Below are 25,906 nucleotides of genomic sequence, written 5' to 3'. Positions count from 1 at the left end.
AATTACTAATTAAATGTTCCTGCATACTCTGGTAAACTTTGTAAACTACTGTAGAAATGACAGAAATGCTTCAATTATATTTATTTCCTGGGAATTGTTAAGGGTGCCAATGATTGTGGAACAGGTGATTTAATGAAAAATAATTATTTTTTAGTCAGGGATTTTTTTATTTTCTTACAATTAATTTGAGTTGAAGGCTACATTTTTCTACAATTTTCAGTGTGACAGTATTCATCTGCAATAAACACTGAATTTATTTTAAGGCTTTTAACACATCTCAACCAGGGGTGCCAATAATTATGGAGGGCACTGTAGTTTACATATTATTTCTCCCCATTTGATGAATTATCACTGTTATTAAATTTGTAAAAGGATAGCAGGATGTGTAGAGTGAAGGTATAGTACCTGAACTCCCTGGGCTTGCAGTCTGGATGGCACCCAGCTGAAGATGACACATGCAGTGATGACAAGTGACGTGATGATCTGCTTTTGTCCTCCAGTGTCAGTTGTGTGAGACGTGAGAAGTGTGAGGTCAGGGCAGAGGCAAGACAGGAAAGGCTCTTCTCTGACAGGGTAACGTCATCCAGCCTGGAGAAGACATTGGGTTACAGTAAGTCAACCAACACTTTCAACACACACACAACACGCACACAACATGCACACTCACACAGGCATGCACACAGGCACGCACACAGGCACGCACGCACGCACAGACACACACACACACACACACACGCACACACACACGCACACACACACACACACACACACACACACACACACACACACACACACACACACACACACACACACACACACACACACACACACACACACACACACACTCACTGTGCTGAGGTGGAGGATGTGAACACATCAGTCAGCTTCTGAAGAACGTCATCTGGGCTGAGGAGTTCAGTCTGGTCCATCTCTGGTGTCTTGATGTACTTCTGCAGGTCAAACCTTTTCAGATACTCTGCTGAAGTCTTAAACCTAAACTCCCTAGTCTCCCACTGTCCTGGTAAGAGCATCTCTATAGACAGCTCTCCTGAGCTCCTGTCAATGTGCTCCACTACAGCATGCTGATTCAGCTCATTCAGACAGTAATACAGGTTGATCTGTCTGTCTGACCCACTCTGATATCTGTTACTGCCTCCATTAGAATAATCCCTGATGTTACGTTTGACTAATTGCACTGTTGGCTCTGAGCTCTGTGATTGGCTGCTGTTCTGTGGCATTAGATGTCTTAAGAGGTTCTGATTGGACTCCAGGGAGAGGCCCAGAAGGAAGCGGAGGAAAAGGTCCAAGTGTCCATTCCTACTCTCTAAAGCCAGATCCACTGCAGTCTTGTGTAGGTCTTGAAGTGTTGCTGCTCTGAACAGAGCAGAGAGCTGAGAGGATTTCTGTTGGCCAGACATGTTTCTCCTGCTGTTGCTAAAGCAGAGGAACACATACAAAGCTGCAAGGAACTCCTGAATACTCAGATGTACAAAGCTGAACACCCTCCCCTGGTAAAGCCCAGTCTCCTCTTTGAAGATCTGAGTGCACACTCCTGAGTACACTGACGCTTCTGTGACATCAATGCCACATTCCCTCAGGTCGTCATCATAGAAGATCAGATTTCCCTTCTCCAGCTGCTGGAATGCTAGTTTCCCCAGCTTGGAAATCATCTCTTCATCTCTTACTTCATGCTCTGTGTACTTGGTGTTTTTATTTGTAAGTTGAATGATCAGGAAGTGTGTGTACATCTGTGTGAGAGTCCTTGGCATTTCTACGCTCCCTGATCCATCTGATGTTCTCTCTACTACTGTAGCTGAAATCCAGCTGAACACTGGAATGTGGCACATGATGTAGAGGCTCCTGGATGACTTCAGGTGAGCAATGATTCTGCTGGCCAGGCTCTCATCACTGAGCTTCTTCCTGAAGTACTCTTCCTTCTGTTGGTCGTTAAACCCCCTTATTTCTGTCACCCGGTTCACACACTCAGGAGGTATCAGACGAGCTGCTGCTGGTCGGGTGGTGATCCAGATGAGAGCAGATGGAAGCAGATTCCCTTTGATGAGGTTTGTCAGCAGAACGTCAACTGGGACTGACTCTGACACATCACAACACTCTGGGTTTAAGGAGAAGTTAAGGGGAAGTCGACATTCATCCAGACCATCAAAGATGAACATGTGTTTTTTCTCTGAACTGGTGAAGACTCTTGGATCCTTCACGTCTGAGAAAAAGTGTTTCACAAGATCCACCAGACTGATGGATTTCTCCTTCATCAGGTTCAACTCCCGAAAAGGAAGAGGAAATATGAAGTCGACATCCTGATTGGACGTTCCTTCAGCCCAGTCCAGAATGAGCTTCTGCACAGAGACTGTTTTTCCAATGCCTGCCACTCCCTTTGTCAGCACAATTCCAATAGGTTTGACTTGTGTGGATGAGGGTTCGACTTGTTTAGATGAGGGCTTGGCTTGTTCAGATAGGGGTTTGACTTGTTTAGATAAGTGTTCAAAGACTTCACTGCATTTGACTGGCCTGTCTTGGTCTGCCTCTCTCCAGGATGCTCTCTCTATCTGTCTGACCTCATGTTCTTCATTGACCCCCCATGTCCCCCCCTGTGGGATGTAGAGGTCTCTGTAGATATCTCTGAGCAGTGTGGGGATTCCCTGTTGTGTGAGGCCCTCCATCAGACACTGAAACTTCTTCAGCAGGTGGGATTTGTGGGCCTGCTGCATCTCCAGACTTAATGGGCCAGAATGGAAACTGTGCAAAACATAACACAAAAAAATAATATATGATATATTGGTATACTATATCATATGCCATTTACGCACCATAAAATAAATTTAGGTCTCCCCAGTAAGCTGTAACTTTGAACGTAGGTTGTATGACATCTCCAAATGTGTTAATTTTCTAAGCTTGTGTGGTATTGGATGCGATGCCATGTTACAGTTTGTTGGCTTGGGGTGCCTTGAAATTTTTCATGAATTGAAAGGGTGCCTCGCCTAAAAAAAGGTTGAGAAACACTGTACCATATTGTCATATAAAATGGACCATGGTTTTACTATGAGAACTGAACCATGGTTTTTAGTTACTCATAGTTGTCACGTTTTTTTGAGCATGGCTCTGTACTGGATAGGATGATCTCTTAGGCTGCATGGGGCTGGACACACACACAAACGCACACACACACACGCACGCGCACACACATACACACACACACACACACACACACACACACACACACACACACACACACACACACACACACACACACACACCCACACACACACACACACACACACACACACACACACACACACACACACACACACACACACACAGGCAGACAGACAAACTAGTAGTAATGGTAACACTTTATTTTAGGGATACATCTATTAGCACTTATACACACAATATTAATGCCTGTGTAAGTAACTTGTGAGGCATGTACTAAGCAAAATCGGACAGTTGTTAGATATTTATTCGCAAATGTCTTGTTCATGCACAATAAGGGATTTATTACTAATATAACCCTAGTAAGGACCTAGTAGACCTAAATTTCTATGTATGAGTAAGCAGTAAGGGCCAGAATACAATGTGTATAAGCTCCTGGTACACTGTGTGAACAAACCCTGAACAGTGTGAAAACAGATGTGGAATAAGGGTCCCGATTCTAAAGTGATGCATTGCTCAGCCCAGATGGCGTATAGTCCAGCGGATGGGACACACAAAAGGGCCTTATCGTGCACTTTTGAGTAAAAGCATGAAAATCGGTACACATATCCTTCTTGATATGCTGATTAATGTTAGCGTTGGAGGCATCGCGAAAAATGCATTGTATTCAAGATGGCCGCCTAATCCAGTATGGCCGACCCATATTAATGAATCTACCTGATATTTGGTAGTAAAAGCATAAAAATCGGTACACATATCTTTCTTGATATGCTGATTAATATTAGCATTGGAGATGTAGTGAAAAATGCATTGTTTTCAAGATGGCCGCCAAATCCAGTATGGCCGACCCATATTAATGAATCTACCTGACACTTGGTATTTAAAGCATGAAAATTGGTACATAGTGTATCATTCTTGATATGCTGATTAATATTAGCATTGGAGACGTTACGAAAAATGTAGCATTTTCAAGATGGCCGCCAAATCCAATATGGCCTACCCATATTAATGAATCTTCTTGACACTTGGTATTAAAAGCATGAAAATCGGTACACATATCATTCTTGATATGCTGATAAATATTACCATTGGAGGCATTGCTAAAAATGATGTATTTTCAAGATGGCCGCCACATCCATTATGGCCAACCCATATTAATGAAGCTACCCGACAGTTTGTAGTAAAGGCATGGAAATTTGTGCACAGTAACTTTTTTATATTTTGATTGATAAAAGAACTCGATACTTTGCAAAAAAGTTTACATTTCAAGATGGCTGCCAAATCAAATATGGCAAACACATTTTAATAAATCCTTCAGGCACTTTTAGTAAAACCATGGAAACTGGTGCACATTTACTTCTTGATGTGCTCATTAATATTAGAAATTGAGGCATTGTGGGGAAAAACACATTTTCAAAATGGCCAACTAAGATAGTGTTTATAAGAAAATACATATTTTTCTACAAAAATATTTTGGCATTGCATATGATTAACACTCACAAAATACCATTGATACAATTGCTTACTTACTACTTACTTAAGTCCATCGCTCCCAATGGAGCATAGGCCATCAATGACTGCTCTCCATGCAGCACGGTTTTGGGCTGTCCTTTCCGCCTCTCCCCAGCTGGTTCCCAACCTCTTCAGCTCCGCCTCAGAGTCCCGCCTCCAGGTGTTTTTAGGCCGTCCCCTCTTCCTCTTTCCCTGTGGGTTCCACGTCAAGGCTTGCCGTGTGATGGTAGTTGCTGGTTTCCTAAGGGTGTGCCCAACCCAACCCCACTTTCTCCTTAGTATTTGTTTCTCCACTGGCTCCTGATTCCCTTTCCTCCAGAGTTCCTCGTTGCTGATTTTGTTTGGCCACCAAATCCTGAAAATCCTCTTCAGACAACTGTTAATAAACGTTTGTAACCTTTGTACGGTCTTCTTTGTCATCCTCCACGTTTCAGAGCCGTAGAGAAGGACGGATTTTATGTTTGAATTGAAGATCCGGACTTTGGTTGTCATAGATATCTCCTTGGAGGACCAGATGCTCTTCAGGATGATGAAGGCTGCTCTTGCTTTTCCAATTCTTGCTGTTACATCTTTGTCGGTGCCACCCTGTTTATCCACGATGCTGCCCAAGTAGGTGAAGGATTCTATTTCCTGGATAATTTCCTCTTCTATTACTATTGGATTGTTGGTCAAGTTATTAAACTTCATTATGTTGGTCTTCTTCCTGTTTATCCTTAGCCCTACGCCTAGAGATGTCTTGACCAATTCGGTGGTCTTTTCCTGCATCTGCCTGTGGTTGTGCGAGAGGAGCGCCAGGTCGTCTGCGAAGTCTAAGTCATCCAGTTGCGTCCACAGGGTCCACTGAATACCGTTTTTCTTTCCTGATGTTGTGTTCTTCATGATCCAGTCAATAACTAATAGGAACATGAAGGGTGATAGGAGGCATCCTTGCCGAACTCCGGTCCTGACCTCAAAACTGTCAGACACTTGGCCTGCATGTAGCACCTTGCATGTCATTCCTTGGTAGGTTTTCTGAATCAGGCTGATGATTTTCTCTGGAATCCCGTAGTGCCGCAGTAGTTTCCACAGTGTCTCCCTGTCCACACTGTCGAAGGCTTTTTCATAGTCTACGAAATTTACATATAGGGAAGAGTTCCATTCAATAGATTGTTCCACAATGATGCGGAGAGTGCAGATCTGGTCTGTGCAGGATCTGTTGCTTCGGAATCCGGCTTGCTGGTCTCTCAGGAAAGGGTCCACAGCTTTGCTCATCCTGTCCAGTAGTATGCGGTTGAGAATTTTTCCTGGGACTAAAAGCAGGGTTATTCCTCTGTAGTTGTTGCAGCTGGTGAGATCACCCTTTTTTGGGATCTTGACGAGGGTTCCCTCTCTCCAGTCTTCTGGGATTGTCTCTTCCTCCCAGATCTTTGAAAAAAGGCAGTGGAGCATATTGACAGCAGTCTTTATGTCAGCTTTGATGGCTTCTGCTGGTACTTCTGGTCCTGCAGCTTTCCCATCCTTCATGGAAGTGATCGCTTTCATGATCTCTGCTTTGCTGGGCTTACATGAGCTAATTGGTAGTACTGCCTCCGCTGGTGGAATATCTGGTGGCTCTGCTGGGATAGGTTGGTTCAGTATCTCACTGAAGCGTTCTGCCCAACGTCTTCGCTGATCTTCATTTGTTGTGAGTGGTTTTCCATCCTTGTCCTTCACTGGCTTGTCAGTCTGTTGGAATTTGCCTGCTAACTTTTTAGTTATCATATAGAGGTCTCTCAGGTTGCCTTGACCTGCTGCCATTTCCGCTTGTTTGGCCAGATTGTCTATATGATCTCGTTTGTCCTTTCTGATGCTTCTCTTCACCTCTTTATTGGCTTTTGTGTAGTTCTTCTGTGCCCTTGCTTTCGCCAGTCTTGTGGTACTCGTGTTCAATTGGTCTTTCTTCTCCTTCCTTTCTTTCAGCTTCTGATGTGTTTCCATGGATAGCCATTCTTTGTGTTTTGTCTCATTTTTCCCCAGAACGTCTTCACATGTGTCCTTCCACAACTTCTTTGTGTGTTGCCATCTTGTCTCCATGTCAGTGTCAATGTCTTCTTCCAGTATCTGTAGCTGATGGTATCTGTTTGAAAGGTTGATCTGGAATTTTGTCTGCACTTCTTTATTCTTGAGAAGCCCAACGTTGTATCGCATTCGTCCGCTGGTGGTTGGAGTCGTAGCTTTGCACTCATTATCAAGAGGTGATGTCTGATGCTACATCCACACCTCTTTTTACCCGCACATCTTGGCATGATCTTCAGAACTTTCTACAGATGCAGATATGGTCTATTTGGTTCTCTGTGATGTGGTCTGGGGATCTCCAGGTGGCTTTGTGGATCCTTTTGTGGGGGAAGATGCTGCCTTCTATTACCATTTGGTTGAGTAAGCACAGGTCTGCTAAGCGCTCTCCGTTTCCATTCATCTGCCCCAATCCATGTGCTCCCATGATGTCTTCATAGCCTGTGTTGTCGGCTCCAATCTTGGCATTGAAGTCGCCCATGAGAATGGTGATATCCTTTGCTTTCTGTCTGGCTAGCACATACTGTAGTTGATCGTAGAATTCGTCTTTCCTCTCCTCTTCAGCATCGTTTGTTGGGGCATAACATTGGATGATGCTCAAATTGATGTTGTTCTTCTTGGTGGCAAATGTGGCGGTGATAATTCGTGGGTTTACTGGTTCCCATCCAATGAGAGAACGCTGTGCCTGTGAGGCCAGCATCAGGGCCACCCCGTCTGTGTGCGGTAGGCCATCTTCGGTGTGGCCAGAATATAACACCATCTCTCCTGATGTTATTCGCAGCTGTCCTGCCTGTAGCCATCTTGTCTCACATAGCCCCAGGAGAGAGATGTTGTAATTTCTCATCTCCTGTGCGACCTGTGCCGTCTTCCCTGTTTCATACATAGTACTGACGTTCCATGTAGCGATGTTGGTGTGCTTCCTGGGAGTTAGAAGGGGGATCAGCCTTGCAGCTTCCTTTCGGCTTTCACTGCTCTGCGTCATTGACCTCCTATGTGGAAGCCCTTCCTCTCCCAAGCCGTGTTGCTTTTGAGTCGTAATTGATGCTTCTGTAACATACTTTTTGACGGGTAGGGTTGTTGGCCCTACGCCAACCCATTTAACCTCTGGGCGAGGTGGTCCAATTCGTCTCACCTCTACCCTTTGACCTGTCCAGCATGGGAGTCCCTACTAGGTGCATGCGCACCCGCTGGTATAGCTCTCCGGGTCACGGAGGCACTCAAGCCACCACCCCACGACAAGGGATGGACCGTGTGATGGATTGATACAATTGGCATGTTATCAAATGAAGTGATGCATATGTTATGGTTTTGCCCAAACTGTGTCTGCCACCACCACAATAGATTATTTTCTGCAATGTGATAACTTTAGAATAGGTGCAAGAGTTTGCACCACCTCTTGTGTTCTACCACTCTATAATAGGTACATGAATTGAAGTGTTAAAGCCTTACACTTTGAAGATTGTTGACTTTGTTTGCATTATAGGTTTTGTACAGATGGACAGATATGTATGAAATGTTCTCTGCTAATACTCTTCAATCGGTACACTGATTGCATTCTTGAGGCCTCAAATAGGTAATAAGGCAGTAGCGTTATGTACAAATCCAAGACTTTTGAGGGGCTTGTGGGATGTACAGCACCTCTAGCGCTGATAACTGCATAGGCCTTGTACAAATTCCAAAAGGGCCAGGATTTCAAGATTGCTAGACAGAAAGTTAACTTGATTTGTTAATTCATGGACATTTTTATGATTGCTTACTTCAAAGAAACTAATTGTTGATGACTACTTCTAGCTGCACAAGGTTTTCAAACAAACTGCAATCCTGCACCCAATGCAAGTTGTATGGTAAGCTTATATCTTGCCTGGTTAACACAAGTTGATCTCACAAGTGATATAATCTGGTGGTTATGCAATTTCTCATAGTAAAGTTGTGATTTACGATTGCCCATGGCAGTTTATAGGTCGTTAAGAATGTGGTATTTGGCATATGTGTAGCCCATATCCAATCATGTCAGTTGTATCTATTCAAACTGCAGCCATCGCCTTTACACCCCTACTCTTTCTCCTGATTGCACCCCAAGATCTGGTACCCTCACTGAGGGATGGAATCCATGCTACATTTCAGATCAGAACAATTGTGTAAAGTAGTAGGATTTCACAGGTTATGGTATATACTATGGCCAACATCAATCAAACTGCCAATAATGCCTAATTAAAAGATTGACATAAACTTTGAATAAATGGTGAATGGCACAGTTGGAACATGATGGCCATCAAAAAGTCAACTCAGGGTATGTAAAATATAACTTGAGTGAAAAGTTTACATGTACAGTATTAGGATTCATTTCTAGACCAGGATAATGATGTGAAGATTTGGCGTGTGTGTGTGTGTGTGTCTGTCTGTCTGTGTCTATGTCTGTGTCTGTGTCTGTGTCTGTGTCTGTGTCTCGCGTGACAACCGGTGCCGTACGGCAGTCTGCACACTGTGCACAGCTGGTGTGTGAATGTGTATGTATGCGTGTATGTCTTTTTTCAAAGCGCTTCGAGTAAACTTCATAGTTGTGATACTGTGCTACATAAATACATATTGCAATGTATTGTATTGTAATATGGGTCAGTCATATTTGATTTTTGTTCATGGCCCCTAATATGAATACAGGTGAAAAGAGAAGTCCGCGACACTGCTTGTCTATATTTTATGATTTAATCGAGCAACGTTTCGACCTTCAGGTCTTCATCAGGCAAAGTGTGAACATGGCATTGAGTGGGTCATTTTAAAACATTCTACAGTCAGCTGATCAGCCAAAGTCCACAGCTGATAGGCTGACAATCAGCTGTGCTGGTAGTCCAACAGCAAATGGGTCAGCATATAAATTCACAGCTGACTCTTCCACAGAAGTTAAACGCCACATAGTTCAAAGATGTAACCGGTTACAATCAGAAAAATAAAGTGATCATGATATTTGAAAATGAAAATAAACAACAAAAAAGGATGGATAAGCACAATGCATTGCATATTAAAAAACACCCAGTGAGTCACCTATCACATTGATCATATTTACATAGTTCAGTGGAACAATTTTTGGGCACCTGCATCCACAAAACAATACCCCCAAGTTGGTGGTGTATGTGTGTGTGTGTGTGTGTGTGTGTGTGTGTGTGTGTGGGGGGGGGGGGGGGGGGGGGGGGGGGGGGTTGTTAGGCATGGGGGTATGACAATAATTACAAGAGTTACAAGAATGGCTTGATGTCAAATTCTTCGTTAAGACCATTAGGAGACATTGTGTTCAAATAGTGGATCCAAAACGTCTCACGTTGGAGTAATCTTTTTCCTCTGTCACCGCCTCTTGGTGACCTATCCACACGTTCCACGCCTATATATCTGAGCGCACTTACGTTATGACCGGCACTTTTGAAGTGGGCGGCTACAGGGCTTTTTTCATCGCCGGTCCTGATTGTGCTACGGTGTTCACTGATTCGAGTGCGCAGTTCCCGTGTTGTCTTGCCCACATATGCCAAGCCACAGGGGCAGCGTATTAAATAAACAACATGGGTGGTGCTGCAGGTGATTGCACCTCGGATAGGCAAAGACTTGCCTGTATGTGGATGGCTGAAATATTTACATTTGTGTGTAAAAGAACACTGGGCGCAGCCTCCACATTTGTAATTGCCATCGGGTAAGCTGAGAAGGGGTTTTTTGGGCGGGGGACAAGTGTCGCTCCGAACTAGGCAATCCTTCAAATTTGGGGCCCGTTTAAACACAAATTGGGGCGCGGTGGCTTGGCATATGTGGGCAAGACAACACGGGAACTGCGCACTCGAATCAGTGAACACTGTAGCACAATCAGGACCGGCGATGAAAAAAGCCCTGTAGCCGCCCACTTCAAAAGTGCCGGTCATAACGTAAGTGCGCTCAGATATATAGGCGTGGAACGTGTGGATAGGTCACCAAGAGGCGGTGACAGAGGAAAAAGATTACTCCAACGTGAGACGTTTTGGATCCACTATTTGAACACAATGTCTCCTAATGGTCTTAACGAAGAATTTGACATCAAGCCATTCTTGTAACTCTTGTAATTATTGTCATACCCCCATGCCTACACCCCCCCCCCACACACACACACACACACACACACACACACACACACACACACACACACACACACACACATACACCACCAACTTGGGGGTATTGTTTTGTGGATGCAGGTGCCCAAAAATTGTTCCACTGAACTATGTAAATATGATCAATGTGATAGGTGACTCACTGGGTGTTTTTTAATATGCAATGCATTGTGCTTATCCATCCTTTTTTGTTGTTTATTTTCATTTTCAAATATCATGATCACTTTATTTTTCTGATTGTAACCGGTTACATCTTTGAACTATGTGGCGTTTAACTTCTGTGGAAGAGTCAGCTGTGAATTTATATGCTGACCCATTTGCTGTTGGACTACCAGCACAGCTGATTGTCAGCCTATCAGCTGTGGACTTTGGCTGATCAGCTGACTGTAGAATGTTTTAAAATGACCCACTCAATGCCATGTTCACACTTTGCCTGATGAAGACCTGAAGGTCGAAACGTTGCTCGATTAAATCATAAAATATAGACAAGCAGTGTCGCGGACTTCTCTTTTCACTTGGATTTACTCTCATTGTCCTGCACCTGGCCCATCGGGTGGGATGTGCACACATCTACTTCTCTGAACTTGAACTTTTATCTCGTGTGTAGCACTCCCCTTGTCCAAGGAGAAGATCTCCGACTGAAAAATCTTCTTTACCAGATCAAAAGAATCATGTCAGAAGACGGACTAGCCAGCCTGACTGGCACTTTGGAATTTAACCAAGAAGACTACGACCGTATCATGTTGAAAGAATCTCTGTTCGACGTGGATACTGCAGACCCAAAGGAGGGTGATGAACTTGTTCAGAAACTGTTCAAATTACAAGAGCAAGAGATTAGACAACACTTACACGCTATTACATTGAGCGACTATCTCAGACAAAAAATTATTCCTCGCGGTCTGAGAATTCAGAAGGCACCTGCTCTGGGTGTTAACAACCCAGCTTTCTGCAAACGTTGGTGTGAGATACTTAATAAATGTTCTTACGACCTAATGGCCCTCGTGATTTCCGAAGTCACAGAAGAACTGGGAACAATAAGGGAAGACATCAAACGTACAGAAACAGAATTAAAAACAACCGTTGAAAAGAAAAAACAAGCTGAAATAAAGAAGGAACTGGAACGCTTCCGCGTCGAGTGCACCAGCGAAGTCAGAAGTTTCAAAAAGTCCAAGTTTGCACTGAACACTGAGGACTACAAACAAGGAAAGGTCTACTTCTGGAAAGATGGAAAACCCGAAACTCAACATAAATCCAAAGGCAACAGGAAACAACGCCAAAGACCCAGACATGACCGTCAACAAAGAAAAAACAGGACCTGGTTTTCGTCTTCCTCATTCGATTCATTCTCTGACGCAAGTGGCCAATCAGAGCGCGAAGCGCCTTTTTTGGGGTACAGCCAGATCAGACCGCAGCTACGCCCACGGCACTGGCGCAGAGACGCTCCACCAAGCGCAAGCAATGCAGAAGGGGCCAACGCAAGCGCGCGCTGGAGGTTCCCCCCTCAGAACAACAGGAGAATACGGTAATAAACACCTCTGACAAGAAATTGTCTGACGCCTGCGTGTCCGCTCTCAGCAAAGGTTTGAGTTTTGCCCCCACTGCTCACACTAATGACTTTGAGACTATCATTGATTTCCAAAAATTCTTTCGAAACTTACGGTTGAGGGAATTCTTCCATTCTGACCAAGGTGTTTCCCCATCAACAACGGTGTCCACCACAGATGACACTCGGTCACGAGAAAACTCTGCCCCTATGCTTCCTGCCACTACTCGTTTTAAAAAGAAGTCCATGTTCACTCCACCCAAGCACCGAAACTCATCTCTTGAAACCTATTGTCGTCTGGTCGATAATGACGTAAAGACACTATTAAAAAAGAAAAAAGAGTATAAGGTGTTCAACAATCTGTCAAAAGAGGAGCGAAATGCGATAATGGACTTGAAAAAAGACAACAAAATTGTGGTTCGAGCCGCAGATAAAGGGGGTGCCGTGGTTTTACAGAATGCAGTAGATTATGAGATGGAAATCTCAAGACAACTGAACGACTTGACTTTTTATGAGAAATTACCCTCTGACCCCACCTATAGGCTGCAGGCTCGCATTAACTCTCAACTCTCCCATCACCTGCACAACGAAGAGTTTGAAAAAAATGTGTTTGACTTTCTCATAACTGAGCATCCTGTCGTCCCTGTATTCTATACACTCCCAAAAGTGCATAAGGGGCTAGAGACCCCAATTAAGGGCAGGCCTATTGTGAGTTGTATCGGCAGTCTGACCGAAAACATCTCAGCTTATGTTGACCATTTCATTAAACCTATGGTGACCACTCTTCCATCGTACATACGCGACTCGGTTGATTTAATCAATTCATTGAAATCTTTTAATAATCTCTCTGATAACACATTGCTGGCGACCTTTGATGTCCAGAGCCTTTATACGAATATTCCACACGATGGTGGTATCAACGCACTACACCATTTCCTTTCTTTACATCACTCTGAGAACAAACCCAGTATTGACTGTGTACTTGACCTGGCTAACATTGTCCTGAATAACAATGCCTTTCGCTTCCAGAGTGACTTTTATCTGCAGAAAAAGGGCACTGCCATGGGAAGTAAAATGGCCCCTAATTACGCATGCCTGTACATGGGTCTTTTTGAACATCAGTACGTGCTCAATTCAACTAATCCCTTTTACTCAAAAATAATTTTTTACAAGCGTTTTGTGGACGACATTTTTACGATTATGGAATGTACTGTGGATGAATTGAAGTGTTTCCATGAATATTTAAATTCTTGTAATGAACATCTACAATTCACATTGGAACACCATGCTCAACGCATTAGTTTTTTGGATGTTTTGGTTTACAGGGATGGCTTGAGTCTTAAAACTGATCTCTTTCGCAAAGCAACTGATCGCAACACCATTCTCCATGGTGATAGCTTTCACCCCAAGCAATTGATAAAAAGTCTCCCCATTAGCCAATTCCATCGCGTGCGCAGAATCTGTAGTGACGCTTCCACTTATTCTGCACAATCTTCTGACATGGCCCAAAGATTCCTCAACAGAGGCTATAAGCACACATGGGTAAACGCAGCCATGACGAGATTTGATAACACGACGCAAGAAGAATGCCTCAAGCCAAAACAACGCACCAGTGGAAATACAAAACCTTCCACTAGGTGCTGCGTCAGATATTCCCCACTTGCGCATGAGTTTAAAAAGGTGATACACAAACACTGGCACATTGTTCAGACCGACCCAAAACTGCAAAATGTTTTCACCACCGCGCCCCAATTTGTGTTTAAACGGGCCCCAAATTTGAAGGATTGCCTAGTTCGGAGCGACACTTGTCCCCCGCCCAAAAAACCCCTTCTCAGCTTACCCGATGGCAATTACAAATGTGGAGGCTGCGCCCAGTGTTCTTTTACACACAAATGTAAATATTTCAGCCATCCACATACAGGCAAGTCTTTGCCTATCCGAGGTGCAATCACCTGCAGCACCACCCATGTTGTTTATTTAATACGCTGCCCCTGTGGCTTGGCATATGTGGGCAAGACAACACGGGAACTGCGCACTCGAATCAGTGAACACCGTAGCACAATCAGGACCGGCGATGAAAAAAGCCCTGTAGCCGCCCACTTCAAAAGTGCCGGTCATAACGTAAGTGCGCTCAGATATATAGGCGTGGAACGTGTGGATAGGTCACCAAGAGGCGGTGACAGAGGAAAAAGATTACTCCAACGTGAGACGTTTTGGATCCACTATTTGAACACAATGTCTCCTAATGCACCTGGCCCATCGGGTGGGATGTGCACACATCTACTTCTCTGAACCCTAATATGAATAAGCATCTAATGTAAAGAAGTAACCACGTATGTATACCAATTGTCATGCTTTTACCACAAATTACCAGGTAGTTAATATGGGCTGGCCATATTTGATTTGGCGGCCATCTTGAAAACAATGATTTTTTTTTCCCGCGACGCCTCCAATGCTAATATTAATCAGCATATCAAGGACATGTGTACCGATTTTCATGCTTTTACCACCAAGTGTCAGGTAGATTCATTAATATGGGTTGGTCATATTGGATTTGGCGGCCATCTTGAAAACGATGACTTTTTTGTGACTCCTCCAATGCTAATGTTAATCAGCATATCAAGAAGGATATGTGGACCGATTTTCATGCTTTTACTACCAAGTCTCAGGTAGATTCATTAATATGGGTCGGTCTTATTGGATTTGGTGGCCATCTTGAAAACGATGAATTTTGCGCAACGCCTCCAAGGCTAAATTTAATCAGCATATCAAGAAGGATATGTGAACCGATTTTCATGCCTTTACTACCAATTGTTAGGTAGATAGGTAGATTCATAAATATGAATTGGCCATATTGGATTTGGCGGCCATCTTGAAAATTAATAAATTTTTCATGACGCCTCCAATGCTAATGTTAATCAGCATATCAAGAAGGTTATGTGTACCGATTTTCATGCTTTTACTACAAAGTGTCAGGTAGATTCATTAATATGGGTCAGCCATATTGGATTTGGCGGCCATCTTGAAAACGATGCATTTTTCGCGACGCCTCCAACGCTAACATTAATCAGCATATCAAGAAGGATATGTGTACCGATTTTCATGCTTTTACTCAAAAGTGCACGATCAAATCACCCATCCGCTGGACTATTAGGACCCCCGCATTATCTAGGACCCGCACTACCTAGGGCCCCCACTCTATCCAGCCCCCCTGGGAAGCAAAGCGTAAGAACTTTTTGGATGCTCCACCAGACTAACTACATATGTAGCTCTCACATATTCCACTCAGAATCTTGATGCTGAATAAGAAGCGTTATATAGCTAGGATTGGACGTAAACTTCTCAATGACGGTGGGGTGGTGAGATGTCATTTTTTCATATAGTTTTTGTAGAATGATGTCGTAATCACGTGGTTACGTCACGTACGTCAGTCAGCCTACGGACACGGACGCAAACTGCATGCCTGTAATGTTGTGGAGTTAGTTAATAAAACTTCTGAAATGATACCTGCCTCTGTGCCATTCAACATGGTGTCAGAAGTGAAACGACTTAACGACCGTCCGTTTCGTACTCTACATAGTCAGGTAAAGTGTTGATTCAGTTAGATGCGTTCATATTAGTGTGCGACACAGCGAACATTAGCAAACATGGCTGATGGCTTCCGTCGTCCGGACCCGCTCGTATTTGACGACAAAATTGCCGATAACTGGAGAATATTCGAACAAGAATATGACATCTTCATTGCGGCTGCCCACAGTGACAAGCCCGACCGAACGAAAGCAAACATACTCCTCAATCTGGCAGGAAGCGAGGCTATCGAAAGGGAACGCACGTTCACTTATGCACCTGCTCAAGTAGATGGAGAGGGAGTCGAGATCTGCCCAGCAGAGTCCTGGGAGGATCCAGAGTGTTTGAAGCGGAAATTCAGATGCCTCCGCAGTCCACAGGCAAATATCACAATGGAGAGACACGCATTCAACACAAGGAACCAAAAAAACGGTGAGACCATAGAGGCTTATGTAAGCGCACTCCGAAACAAGGCTAAAACGTGTGACTTTGGAACTTTGCATGATGATTTAATTTGCGACAGGCTTGTTTGTGGCATTAGCTCAGATAGCGTGAGGAAGATACTGCTGAGAGAGTCTGATCTTACAATGTTGAAAGCTATCAAGATATGCCAAATCAATGAACAAACTGAACAGTATACTAAACTGCTTGCAACAACGCCACGCAGTTCAACAAATGTGGATGCAATACGTCAGGACCGCAGAATGCAAAAGACAGCTAGTAGTAGTAGCAAGCAATACAAAGACCATGCCAGAGTGCAAAACATAAACTGCACCAACTGTGGCCATGAACACCCTGCGAAAAAGGAACTTTGTTTGGCATATGGGAAGCAATGCAATTACTGCAAAAAGCTGAACCACTTCAAGAGTCACTGCAGGTGAGCAGCGAGAAACAAGCAGTACAAGTCAGTCAACCAAATAGCACATGCAGACTCAGACAGCAGCGGCAAGGACTGTGAATTGTTCGACATCGATGGGCTCTCACCAGGCGGAAATGAAGTAAACACGCTGTCTGATGATGGTGTAAAGGACGAAATACACTGCAACATAAAGGTCAATGGCAAGACGCTCAAACTGAAAGTAGACACTGGTGCAAAGTGTAATGTTCTCTCCCTGGATACATTGCTGTACTTGAAAAACACTGAAAAAATAAACAAAGACAACAAGGCGAGGCTCGTGGCCTATGGAGGCACAGTGATACACACTGAGGGGACTGTGTTGTTGAAGTGCCAGACAAGCGACCAAAGGTTCTACGACCTGCGTTTCCATGTGGTAAATGGTAAAGTGCAGCCTCTGCTAGGGCTGCCGGACTGCCTGAAGATGGACCTCATGACCCTGGGAGACCAAGTTTTCTAGGTGAATGTAGCAGGGCAGAGCTCTTCTCAAAAGTGGTTCGACGACTATGCTGAGCTGTTCAATGATGAACTCGGCTCACTCCCAGTGACCTACCACATGAAACTGGACCAGGAAGTCACACCTGTCATTCGCCCACCTCGCCGCGTTCCAGTTGCAATTATGGACAAACTGAAAGCTGAGCTGGAAAACATGGTGAAACAAGGAGTCATCACACCCATCTCAGAACCTACCGAATGGGTTTCCTCAATGGTGGCCACACACAAAAAAGACACCGACAAGATCAGCGTATGTATTGACCCAAGAGACCTAAATGAAGCATTAATGCGCCCCCACCATCCCATGCGCACGGTTGAAGAAGTTGCCACCCAAATGTCTGGCACGTTCGTGTTTTCAGTGCTTGATGCCAAGAGCTCCTTTTGGCAAGTCAAACTGGACCAAGCATCGTCATTCCTCACCACTTTTGCCACTCCATTTGGGAGATATCGCTACCTGAGAATGCCGTATGGTCTCAACACGGCGTCAGAGGTCTTTCAGAGATCCATGGAGCATTATTTGCTGGCCTCCCATGTGCAATAATAGTTGATGACATCATCGTGGGAGGGCGAGACCTCCAAGAACATGATGAGAACCTAAAAAAAGTGCTTGACAGGGCACGCAAAGTGAGACTGAGGCTGAACCCCCAAAAATGCAGATTCCAACTGAAGTAAGTCAGCTACGTTGGTCATATCTTCACTGAGCAGGGGCTGAAACCAGATCCAACAAAAATCCAGGCGATCACAGACATCCCGCCACCCCAGGATAAAGCTGCTCTGCAACGCTTCCTGGGTATGATAAATTATCTTGCCAAATTCATTCCAAACCACAGCAACATCGCAGCACCCCTCCACCAGCTCCTGCATAAGGACATAGCGTGGACCTGGACTGAACAACAACAAAAAGCATTTGACACTCTGAAACAGCTTGTGACATCACCTCCAGTGCTGCGTTACTGTGACGCTTTGCAGTATGGCCTTGGTGGTGCGTGCCTCCAGAACGGCAGTCCTGTTGCCTATGCCTCTCGCACGCTCACTGAAACAGAAAAAAATGCACAAATTGAAAAAGAGCTGCTCGCTGTCGTCCTTACCTGTTTCAAGTTTTACGACTACATATATGGAAAGCCAGTGACTGTGGAGACAGATCACCAGCCCCTGGTCTCTATCCTGAAAAAACCCCTTCACAAGGCGCCTGCGCGTTTACAACGCATGATGCTGAAACTACACAAGTTCAACCTCACGCTGGTCTACAAGAAGGGAAAGGAACTGCACGTAGCAGACACACTATCACGTGCACCGAGGAACATCACAGCCTCACATGCCACCGAACTGGAGGATTTCGAGGTAATGACTGTGCAGCACATCTCATCCAGCCGTCTGGAAGAACTACGCACACACAGCAACAGACAGCTCCCTGCAGGCCCTGAGCAACATTATCAAGTATGGATGGGCAGATAGGTTGCATCAGGTACCAGACACAGTGAAAGATTTCTTCCCATTCCGAGATGAGCTATGTATAGAAGATGGAATAATAATGAAAGGCACAAGAACAGTGATTCCACAAACACTGCACAAGGAATATCTCACGCTGCTTCACAAAGGACACCCCGGTGCTGAGGCGATCAAAAGGCGAGCACGCAACATCGTTTTCTGGACTACAATGGTGAGAGACATTGACGAATCTGCACAGTCATGCCGCATTTGCACTGCCCTAAAACCACATCAGCAAAAGGAGCCGATGCAGCTACACACTGTTCCAGAGCTCCCATGGTCAACAGTGGCAACAGACCTGTTTGAATGGAACAGCCAGCACTACCTTGTGCTGGTAGACTCCTATTCAGGATGGTTTGAACTGGATCCTATCAAGAAGATCACATCACAGTGCGTAATTAACAAGCTGAAACGCCACTTCTCTGTCCATGGAGTTCCCCACAAGCTGTTGTCAGACTGCGGAACGCAGTACACAAGCCAAACATTCAAAGACTTTGCCAAACACTGGGATTTCGATCATGTAACCCGCAGTTTTGAGTATCACCAATCAAACAGACTGGCAGAAAGGGCCGTACGAAGTGCAAAACATCTGCTGGAAACAGCAAAGAGGGACGGCACCGACCTGTTCCTCAATCTTCTGAGCATCAGAAATATCCCACGAGATGGCACGCTGGGCTCACCTGTGCAAAGACTCATGCCCAGAGAAACACGCACAAATATGCCAATCAGCAAGCACCTGCTTAAGCCAAAGTCAAAGATTGCCGAGTTGATCCACACCCATCTGTCAAAGAAGAGAGAAGCACAAAAAAGATTCTACAACCGTGGCAGCCGGCCACTCTCCCCACTCCAAAGCTCCCAAGTGGTACACCTGCAAACGGAGAAAGGACATGACAAAATAGGCATCATCAAAAGAGTCGCAGCCGAACCACGGTCATACCTGGTGGAATCAGGAGGCAAGGAATACCGCAGGAACCGGCGACACCTACTGCCAGTCACAGAGCCACCACCAACAGAACAAGAGCCACCAACAGACCCACCACTAGAGGGGACCAGTGGTGAGACTGTGCCCAGTCTCCCCGCATCTCCTCTCAGACAGCCTGTTGTGCACACTGAGCACACACCTGACCATGTCGGGGAGTCGTCTCTCCCAACGGCTACTCAACCCTCCCCGGCCCGTTCCAGGTTTGGCAGGCTCCTAAAGCCTAACCCCAAGTACAATGACTAAAAACAAAGACAAAAGAAGAAATTAAAAAAAAAAAAAAAAAAAGAAATTCTGTTGTGTCCGTACACAGATTCTGCTTTGTGTTAGTCAATGACATTTGTGTTTTTATACTAATGCTATTCTGTTCTCCCTTCACAGGTTCTGTTTGGTGTTATTCAATTACACTGGTGTTTTCATACTGTACTAGTCTGTGTTGTTTTGGATAGCTTATGTTTGATAAGTGGCCTGTAAACCAAACTTTAGTTCATTTGAAATCACATCTCTTACATGGGGTTATTGAAAGCTATTTTGCTAATGGTTTAATTCATCAGGGTAGAATCCCTTTTGCAGGAATGTCATGTTTTTGCCTACCATGGTTCTATACTAAAGAAGAGGGATGTAGAATGATGTCGTAATCATGTGGTTACAGTACGTCACGTACGTCAGTCAGCCTACGGACATGGACGCAAACTGCATGCCTGTAATGTTGTGGACTTAGTTAATAAAACTTCTGAAATGATACCTGCTTCTGTGCTATTCTACAGTTTTAATTGTAAAAACCCTACAATAAATGCAGCATATAACGATGAGTAATAGTTTGGAAGCGAAACTAAGCTATTCCTTTGTGATAAATAAGTTAATGTTTGAGAAACCTAGCTCCAAGAAGTGCTGTGCATGATGGGTATGCCCTTAGTTAGAAATGCAATGCATGGACAATGCAACAATGATACTATTTCTGTTGGTTCATACACGGCAAATTGTTTAGATAACAACTAAATTGCACGAGTGAGGGGAGGAGCTAAAGACATAGGTAGGCTCAGAGCCGGGTAGGTTGTCTGTAGGCCTAGATTGCGTACCCATCATGCACTGCACTTCTTGAAGCTAATGTTCTCAAACATTAACTTAATTATCACAAAAGAATAGTTTAGTCTCGCTTCAAAACTATTATTCTAATGTTCTGCATTTATTTATTTTATTTTTAAAAAAATTAAAACTCAGTGGTACATGAAAAACATTACATCTCACCAACCCACCGCCATTGACAAGTGTACGTTCAATCCTTGCTATATAAAGGCTCCTGTTACTTAATTACAGTTGATATGAACAAGAGAAAACTAGATGATTCAACAATATTAATACTAATTATTTAATATCCCCTTACACTTAGCTGATCAGGGGGGCTAGGTAACGCTGGCCTGGGTGGTGTGGGGGCCCTAGGTAACAATGGACTTTGGCAGTGCGGGGACCCTAAGCCATCTGGGCTGAGCAATGCATCATTTTAGAATAGGGACCCTTATTTCGCATCTGTTTTCACAATGTTCAGGGTTTGTTCACACAGTGTGTCGGGAGCGTATACACATTTTATTCTGCCACTTACTACTTACTAATCAATAGAAATATAGGCTTACTGGTCCTTACTACGTTATATTAGTAATAAATCCCTAATTGGCCATGAACAAGACATTTGTGAATACATGCTTAACAACTGTCTTATGTTGCTTAGTACATGCCTTACAAGTTACTTACACAGGCATTAATATTGTATGTATTAATGCTAATAGATGTATCCCTAAAATAAAGTGTTACCGTAGTAATATATTGTTTAACTCCTTAACGTTCCAGGGGGCGCCCTCGCCCCCGTTTATGATCATATTTCATATTTCATATTTTGTGTATTGCACGAAATATAGTCACCCATCATACCAAATTAAAGCTTTCCCTTTCGTCTTTCCAGCCATAAGACTCATTTTTGACCCAAATACACACCCTGCATTCATTTCACTGTTTTATGAAGAAATTATGAAAAGTCATATTCAATAAAATTATGTAATCGCTTACCGCTGAAGACCTCGTAGCGTTATCAGATCGACCACGTCAATCAAACAAACCACCAGCCCCTTCCTTAGTCTTCATAGAACACACCCAGTGCAAAAGTTTTGGTAAATATCCTCACTTTATGTCCATCAAAGGCTTGATTTTGCAGCAGCATGTTGCAACAGGGAAAAAAACGACGCATTTTTTTTGTCGTTGAGAAGCAAAAATCCACCAGGAAGGATCTGTGTTCACACACAACCTTGATATCTTCCTGCAGCTATACTTGTCTGCTGTAGATTCAAGTGCCGTTTGACCAATGAGAGCGAAGTATGTGATGACTGACAAGCCTGAAAGCCAATCAGTGCTGACCATGCATAACTTTACTTCCTGCACTTAGCAGCTTGATATTCACATTTTGCAAGACATACCACAGAAATTAAGCTATCAGTGTTGTAGTCAAGAATCTAAGGAACTCAGTGATATGTAGATTGTATGGGTTTTGACTGGAAATGTCACTAAAAAACCAGGGCGTAAACCGAGACGCGAGTTTTGAGCTCATCAGCTGTTGCGCACAGCTGTTTTCGCTACTATGCTACGCGCGTAAGCGCTTGGTTCCGTATTTGTTGTTTGGAGCAGAACGGCATCTAAACTCGAAGGGATATAAAGATTCACCCTTCTGGGTGTAATGGAAGAATGTACTGGACATGACAGTGATGAATCAGATGAAATTCAGATGGATATATGACTGCTGCCTGTAACTAAGACGGATGTCGACCATTTCATAAACTCTCCAAGGGGTATGTTTTCCATCTTTATGTCTTCAGTAAACTGTTCATGATGCTCTTAGACATTTGAAAACCCAACGGTTCTCAGTTATAGAAGGTGGCACATTGTTCCTGATAAGTGTATTTACATAAAAGGGTAGATTTCGTTGTTTGTTTGTTTGTAGCCTACATGTAATGGAGGCTAACTAGCAGAGTTGACTAGGCTATGCGCTTAGTGTTATGAACGTAACGAGGGCATGGGGAGAGAAAGAAAGAGAAGGGGGTGAGATAGGGTGACCAGCTCCGTGAAAGGAAAAGAACAGATAGGGAGTGAGAGAACTGTCTGTGGAGACGTGTTGCATCGAGAGCATACTGTACACAGCCCTTGCAACCCTGTAGCTGTTTGTGCGCGCATATGCGCTACACGAAACTAGGACGCTAGGGAATGAAAACACCATGCTATAAACCTTCACGATGCACTACACGTTCGCTGGTTGAGTGTTTGTATACTATGCCTTTAGTGTTATGAACGTAACAAGGGTGTGGGGAGAAAAAGAGAAAGTAACAAATAACAGGGAGTGAGACTGTCTGTGGAGTGTTGCGTCGAGAGCATACTGTAGAGCAGTGTTTCCCAACCTTTTTTGTGCCAAGGCACACTTTTTCCCTTGAAAAAATCTCGCGGCACACCAACCAAAAATGATGAAATAATGAAAACAAATTATTCTCTGATAAGAATGACTAGGCTATATTGTTAATATAGGCGGCTACAAAGTGTCTTGAATAGCAATCAAACAAACCTATTTTTTAGGCCTATTTTTTTAGTCATATTTTACATTTCCTCTTTCAAATAAAAAGTGTTGTATAAATAATATTCACTTCTTAAAGAAGCTATAAACTTCAAAGTAGTCCTACAATATACAAATTGTTGTTCTGTCCAAAAGCATTCTATTAGCAGGAATAGGCCTACAGAAAATAATGCTCATTCTAACAGTAGCAACATTTGGGAAATATTTCACTGAAGATGCGTACAAATATCAATCTCTGTATATTTTACTCACTTAATCTTAATGTGAAACCTATGCGTCTTTCACCTTTGGCTAAGGCCCGCCCTAAATTCTGTTTGACCACAATCACAGCGCTGCAAACGGGCAAGGTCGGACAGTTTGACAGCGCTCCATGAACTCAAAGCGGAAATCTCATGTTTTCAAATGCAAGATATTACGGTCATATTATTATTAAAAACTGATTGGAAATTGTGCCTGGGGTGTTTATGACAAAGGTGCAAGTTCCCCGCTTGGTAACAGGAGGTAATCGCTTTCCCCTTTCCCTAAAACCGGGCTAATTATGCTTACCGGCAGTTGGATAGTCTGGCTTGAAGGGTCTCGGCATCCTCACACTCGACTAGAAAGCACGCGGACCAACAAACTACGTTGTGTGCTCAATCATGCCACCACCTCACTCGTTTAACTTTTCAGTAAGGTTGTAAGCAAACCACGAATATGTTTCAGGGTAGGATTTTGGTTTTCTGGCCTAATTAATGAAGAAACAGCGCTAGCAAAGTTAACTATCAGTCACGTCAGGAGGATTGTTTTGACTAGCAGCTGATGGACGCTTTTTGTTTGGGCTACTGAAGATACATCAATGCAATTCGCTACCTGCTGCCACCTAGTGATAAGGAATTATTTCATGCTTAGGACGCCAGTCAACAGCAGACACTAGGCTACTAGAAAATGACATAGGCATTATTTGCTGATAATAACGATGAATTTAAAAAAAAAAAAAAAAAATCCCCAAGAATTTTCCACGGCACACCTGACGATCTCTCACGGCACACTAGTGTGCCGCGGCACAGTGGTTGGGAAACACTGCTGTACACACCCCTTGCTGTGACTAATTTGTGCACGTATGCCCCAGGGAAACTAATAGAGGAGTGACTGTCTAAAAGTTATGAATTCAGGTCACTCATAACACTGCTATTTTCATTGAGACTGTGGCTTTTGTGACTGTGTTGTGCTCCTTGAGATGAGAGGATGAGGGAGGAGAGGAGGGGAGGAGGATGAGAGGAGGATTTCTATTCCATAGTGAGCAACAAGGACTAATTTCAATGTGTGGAAAGGTGCATAGAGCAGGTGTGTGTGTGTGTGTGTGTGTGTGTGTGTGTGTGTGTGTGTGTGTGTGTGTGTGTGTGTGTGTGTGTGTGTGTGTGTGTGTGTTTGTGTGAGCAGATCTGTATTTACTCTCGATTCAGATTACGCCCTCCACACACACACACACACACACACACACACACACACACACACACACACACACACACACACACACACACACACACACACACACACACACACCTGCCAGACTGTCATTGACTGTATGCATATAAAAGTCACTTACAATAAAGACAGAAATGTGTATATCTAAAGTACAAACATCGAGATTGCATGTATTTCCCCCCTTTTTTGCCAAGGTATACATCCAGGTCACTCATAACTGTTGTTTTCAAACTTGGGACTGTGCCTCTAGTGACTGTTTTGTGCTCCTTCAGAGGAGAGGAGAGGAGAGGAGGAGGAGAGGAGAGGAGAGGAGGAGGAGGAGGAGAGGAGGATTTCTATCCCATAGTGAGTAACAGAAAGAAAAACTATGTGTGGGAAGGTGCATAGAGAAGTGGTATGTGTGTGTGTGTGTGTGTGTGTGTGTGTGTGTGTGTGTGTGTGTGTGTGTGTGTGTGTGTGTGTGTGTGTGTGTGTGTGTGTGTGTGTGTGTGTGTGTGTGTGTGTGTGTGTGCAGTGTGTGTGTTTGGCAGTGCGTAATCTGAGTTCAGGGTAAATACACAGATTTGCGACCCACCCCCACCCCCCCGATCTGCGCCCCGAACACACAACACCCCCCCAATCACCCCCCACCCCCACCACACACACACACACACACACACACACACACCTCTGTCAGCCTGTCATGGGCTATATGCATATAAAAGTCACTTACAATAATGACAGAAATGTGTAGATATCTAGAGTACAAAAATCGATATTGAATGTATTTTCCCCCTCCTTTGCCTTTTTAGTCAGGGTTTTCAGAAAATCAGGGTTTTGAGAGTATTCTAACAGTACAATCTAATTCTCTAAAGTGTAACCTTTCCAAAGATATGTAATTTTTTTTTATCTGTGATGTTGCATTTACAAGTAATGGCATATTTTCCATCAACATACCTATACGTCTCCAAAAGTGTCCATTTGGAGACTCCAAATGGTACCTTGCAAAATCGCCTAGGCATACCCACATATAAAATGGTGTAGAGAGCCCAAA

General features: G+C 43.9%; 1 protein-coding gene across 1 annotated transcript; it reads right to left on the bottom strand.

Moving 5' to 3' along the window:
• Nucleotides 1-805: 805 nt before the first annotated feature.
• Nucleotides 806-2,726, bottom strand: LOC134464355 (NLR family CARD domain-containing protein 3-like). Its single transcript, XM_063217818.1, has one exon. The coding sequence runs from the start codon at nt 2,724-2,726 to the stop codon at nt 846-848; it is 1,881 nt and encodes a 626-aa protein (XP_063073888.1). The 3' UTR covers nt 806-845.
• Nucleotides 2,727-25,906: the final 23,180 nt, after the last annotated feature.

Source organism: Engraulis encrasicolus, chromosome 15 (genome assembly GCF_034702125.1).
Source record: "Engraulis encrasicolus isolate BLACKSEA-1 chromosome 15, IST_EnEncr_1.0, whole genome shotgun sequence".
Lineage (NCBI taxonomy): Eukaryota > Metazoa > Chordata > Actinopteri > Clupeiformes > Engraulidae > Engraulis > Engraulis encrasicolus.
The sequence above is the reverse complement of the archived record's forward strand: the minus strand, read 5'-3'. Positions and strand labels throughout refer to the sequence as shown.

What these genes read in the sequence shown, in the direction of transcription:
- LOC134464355 (XM_063217818.1), bottom strand. Translation starts at nt 2,726, where the DNA reads ATGCAGCAGGCCCACAAATCCCACCTGCTGAAGAAGTTTCAGTGTCTG.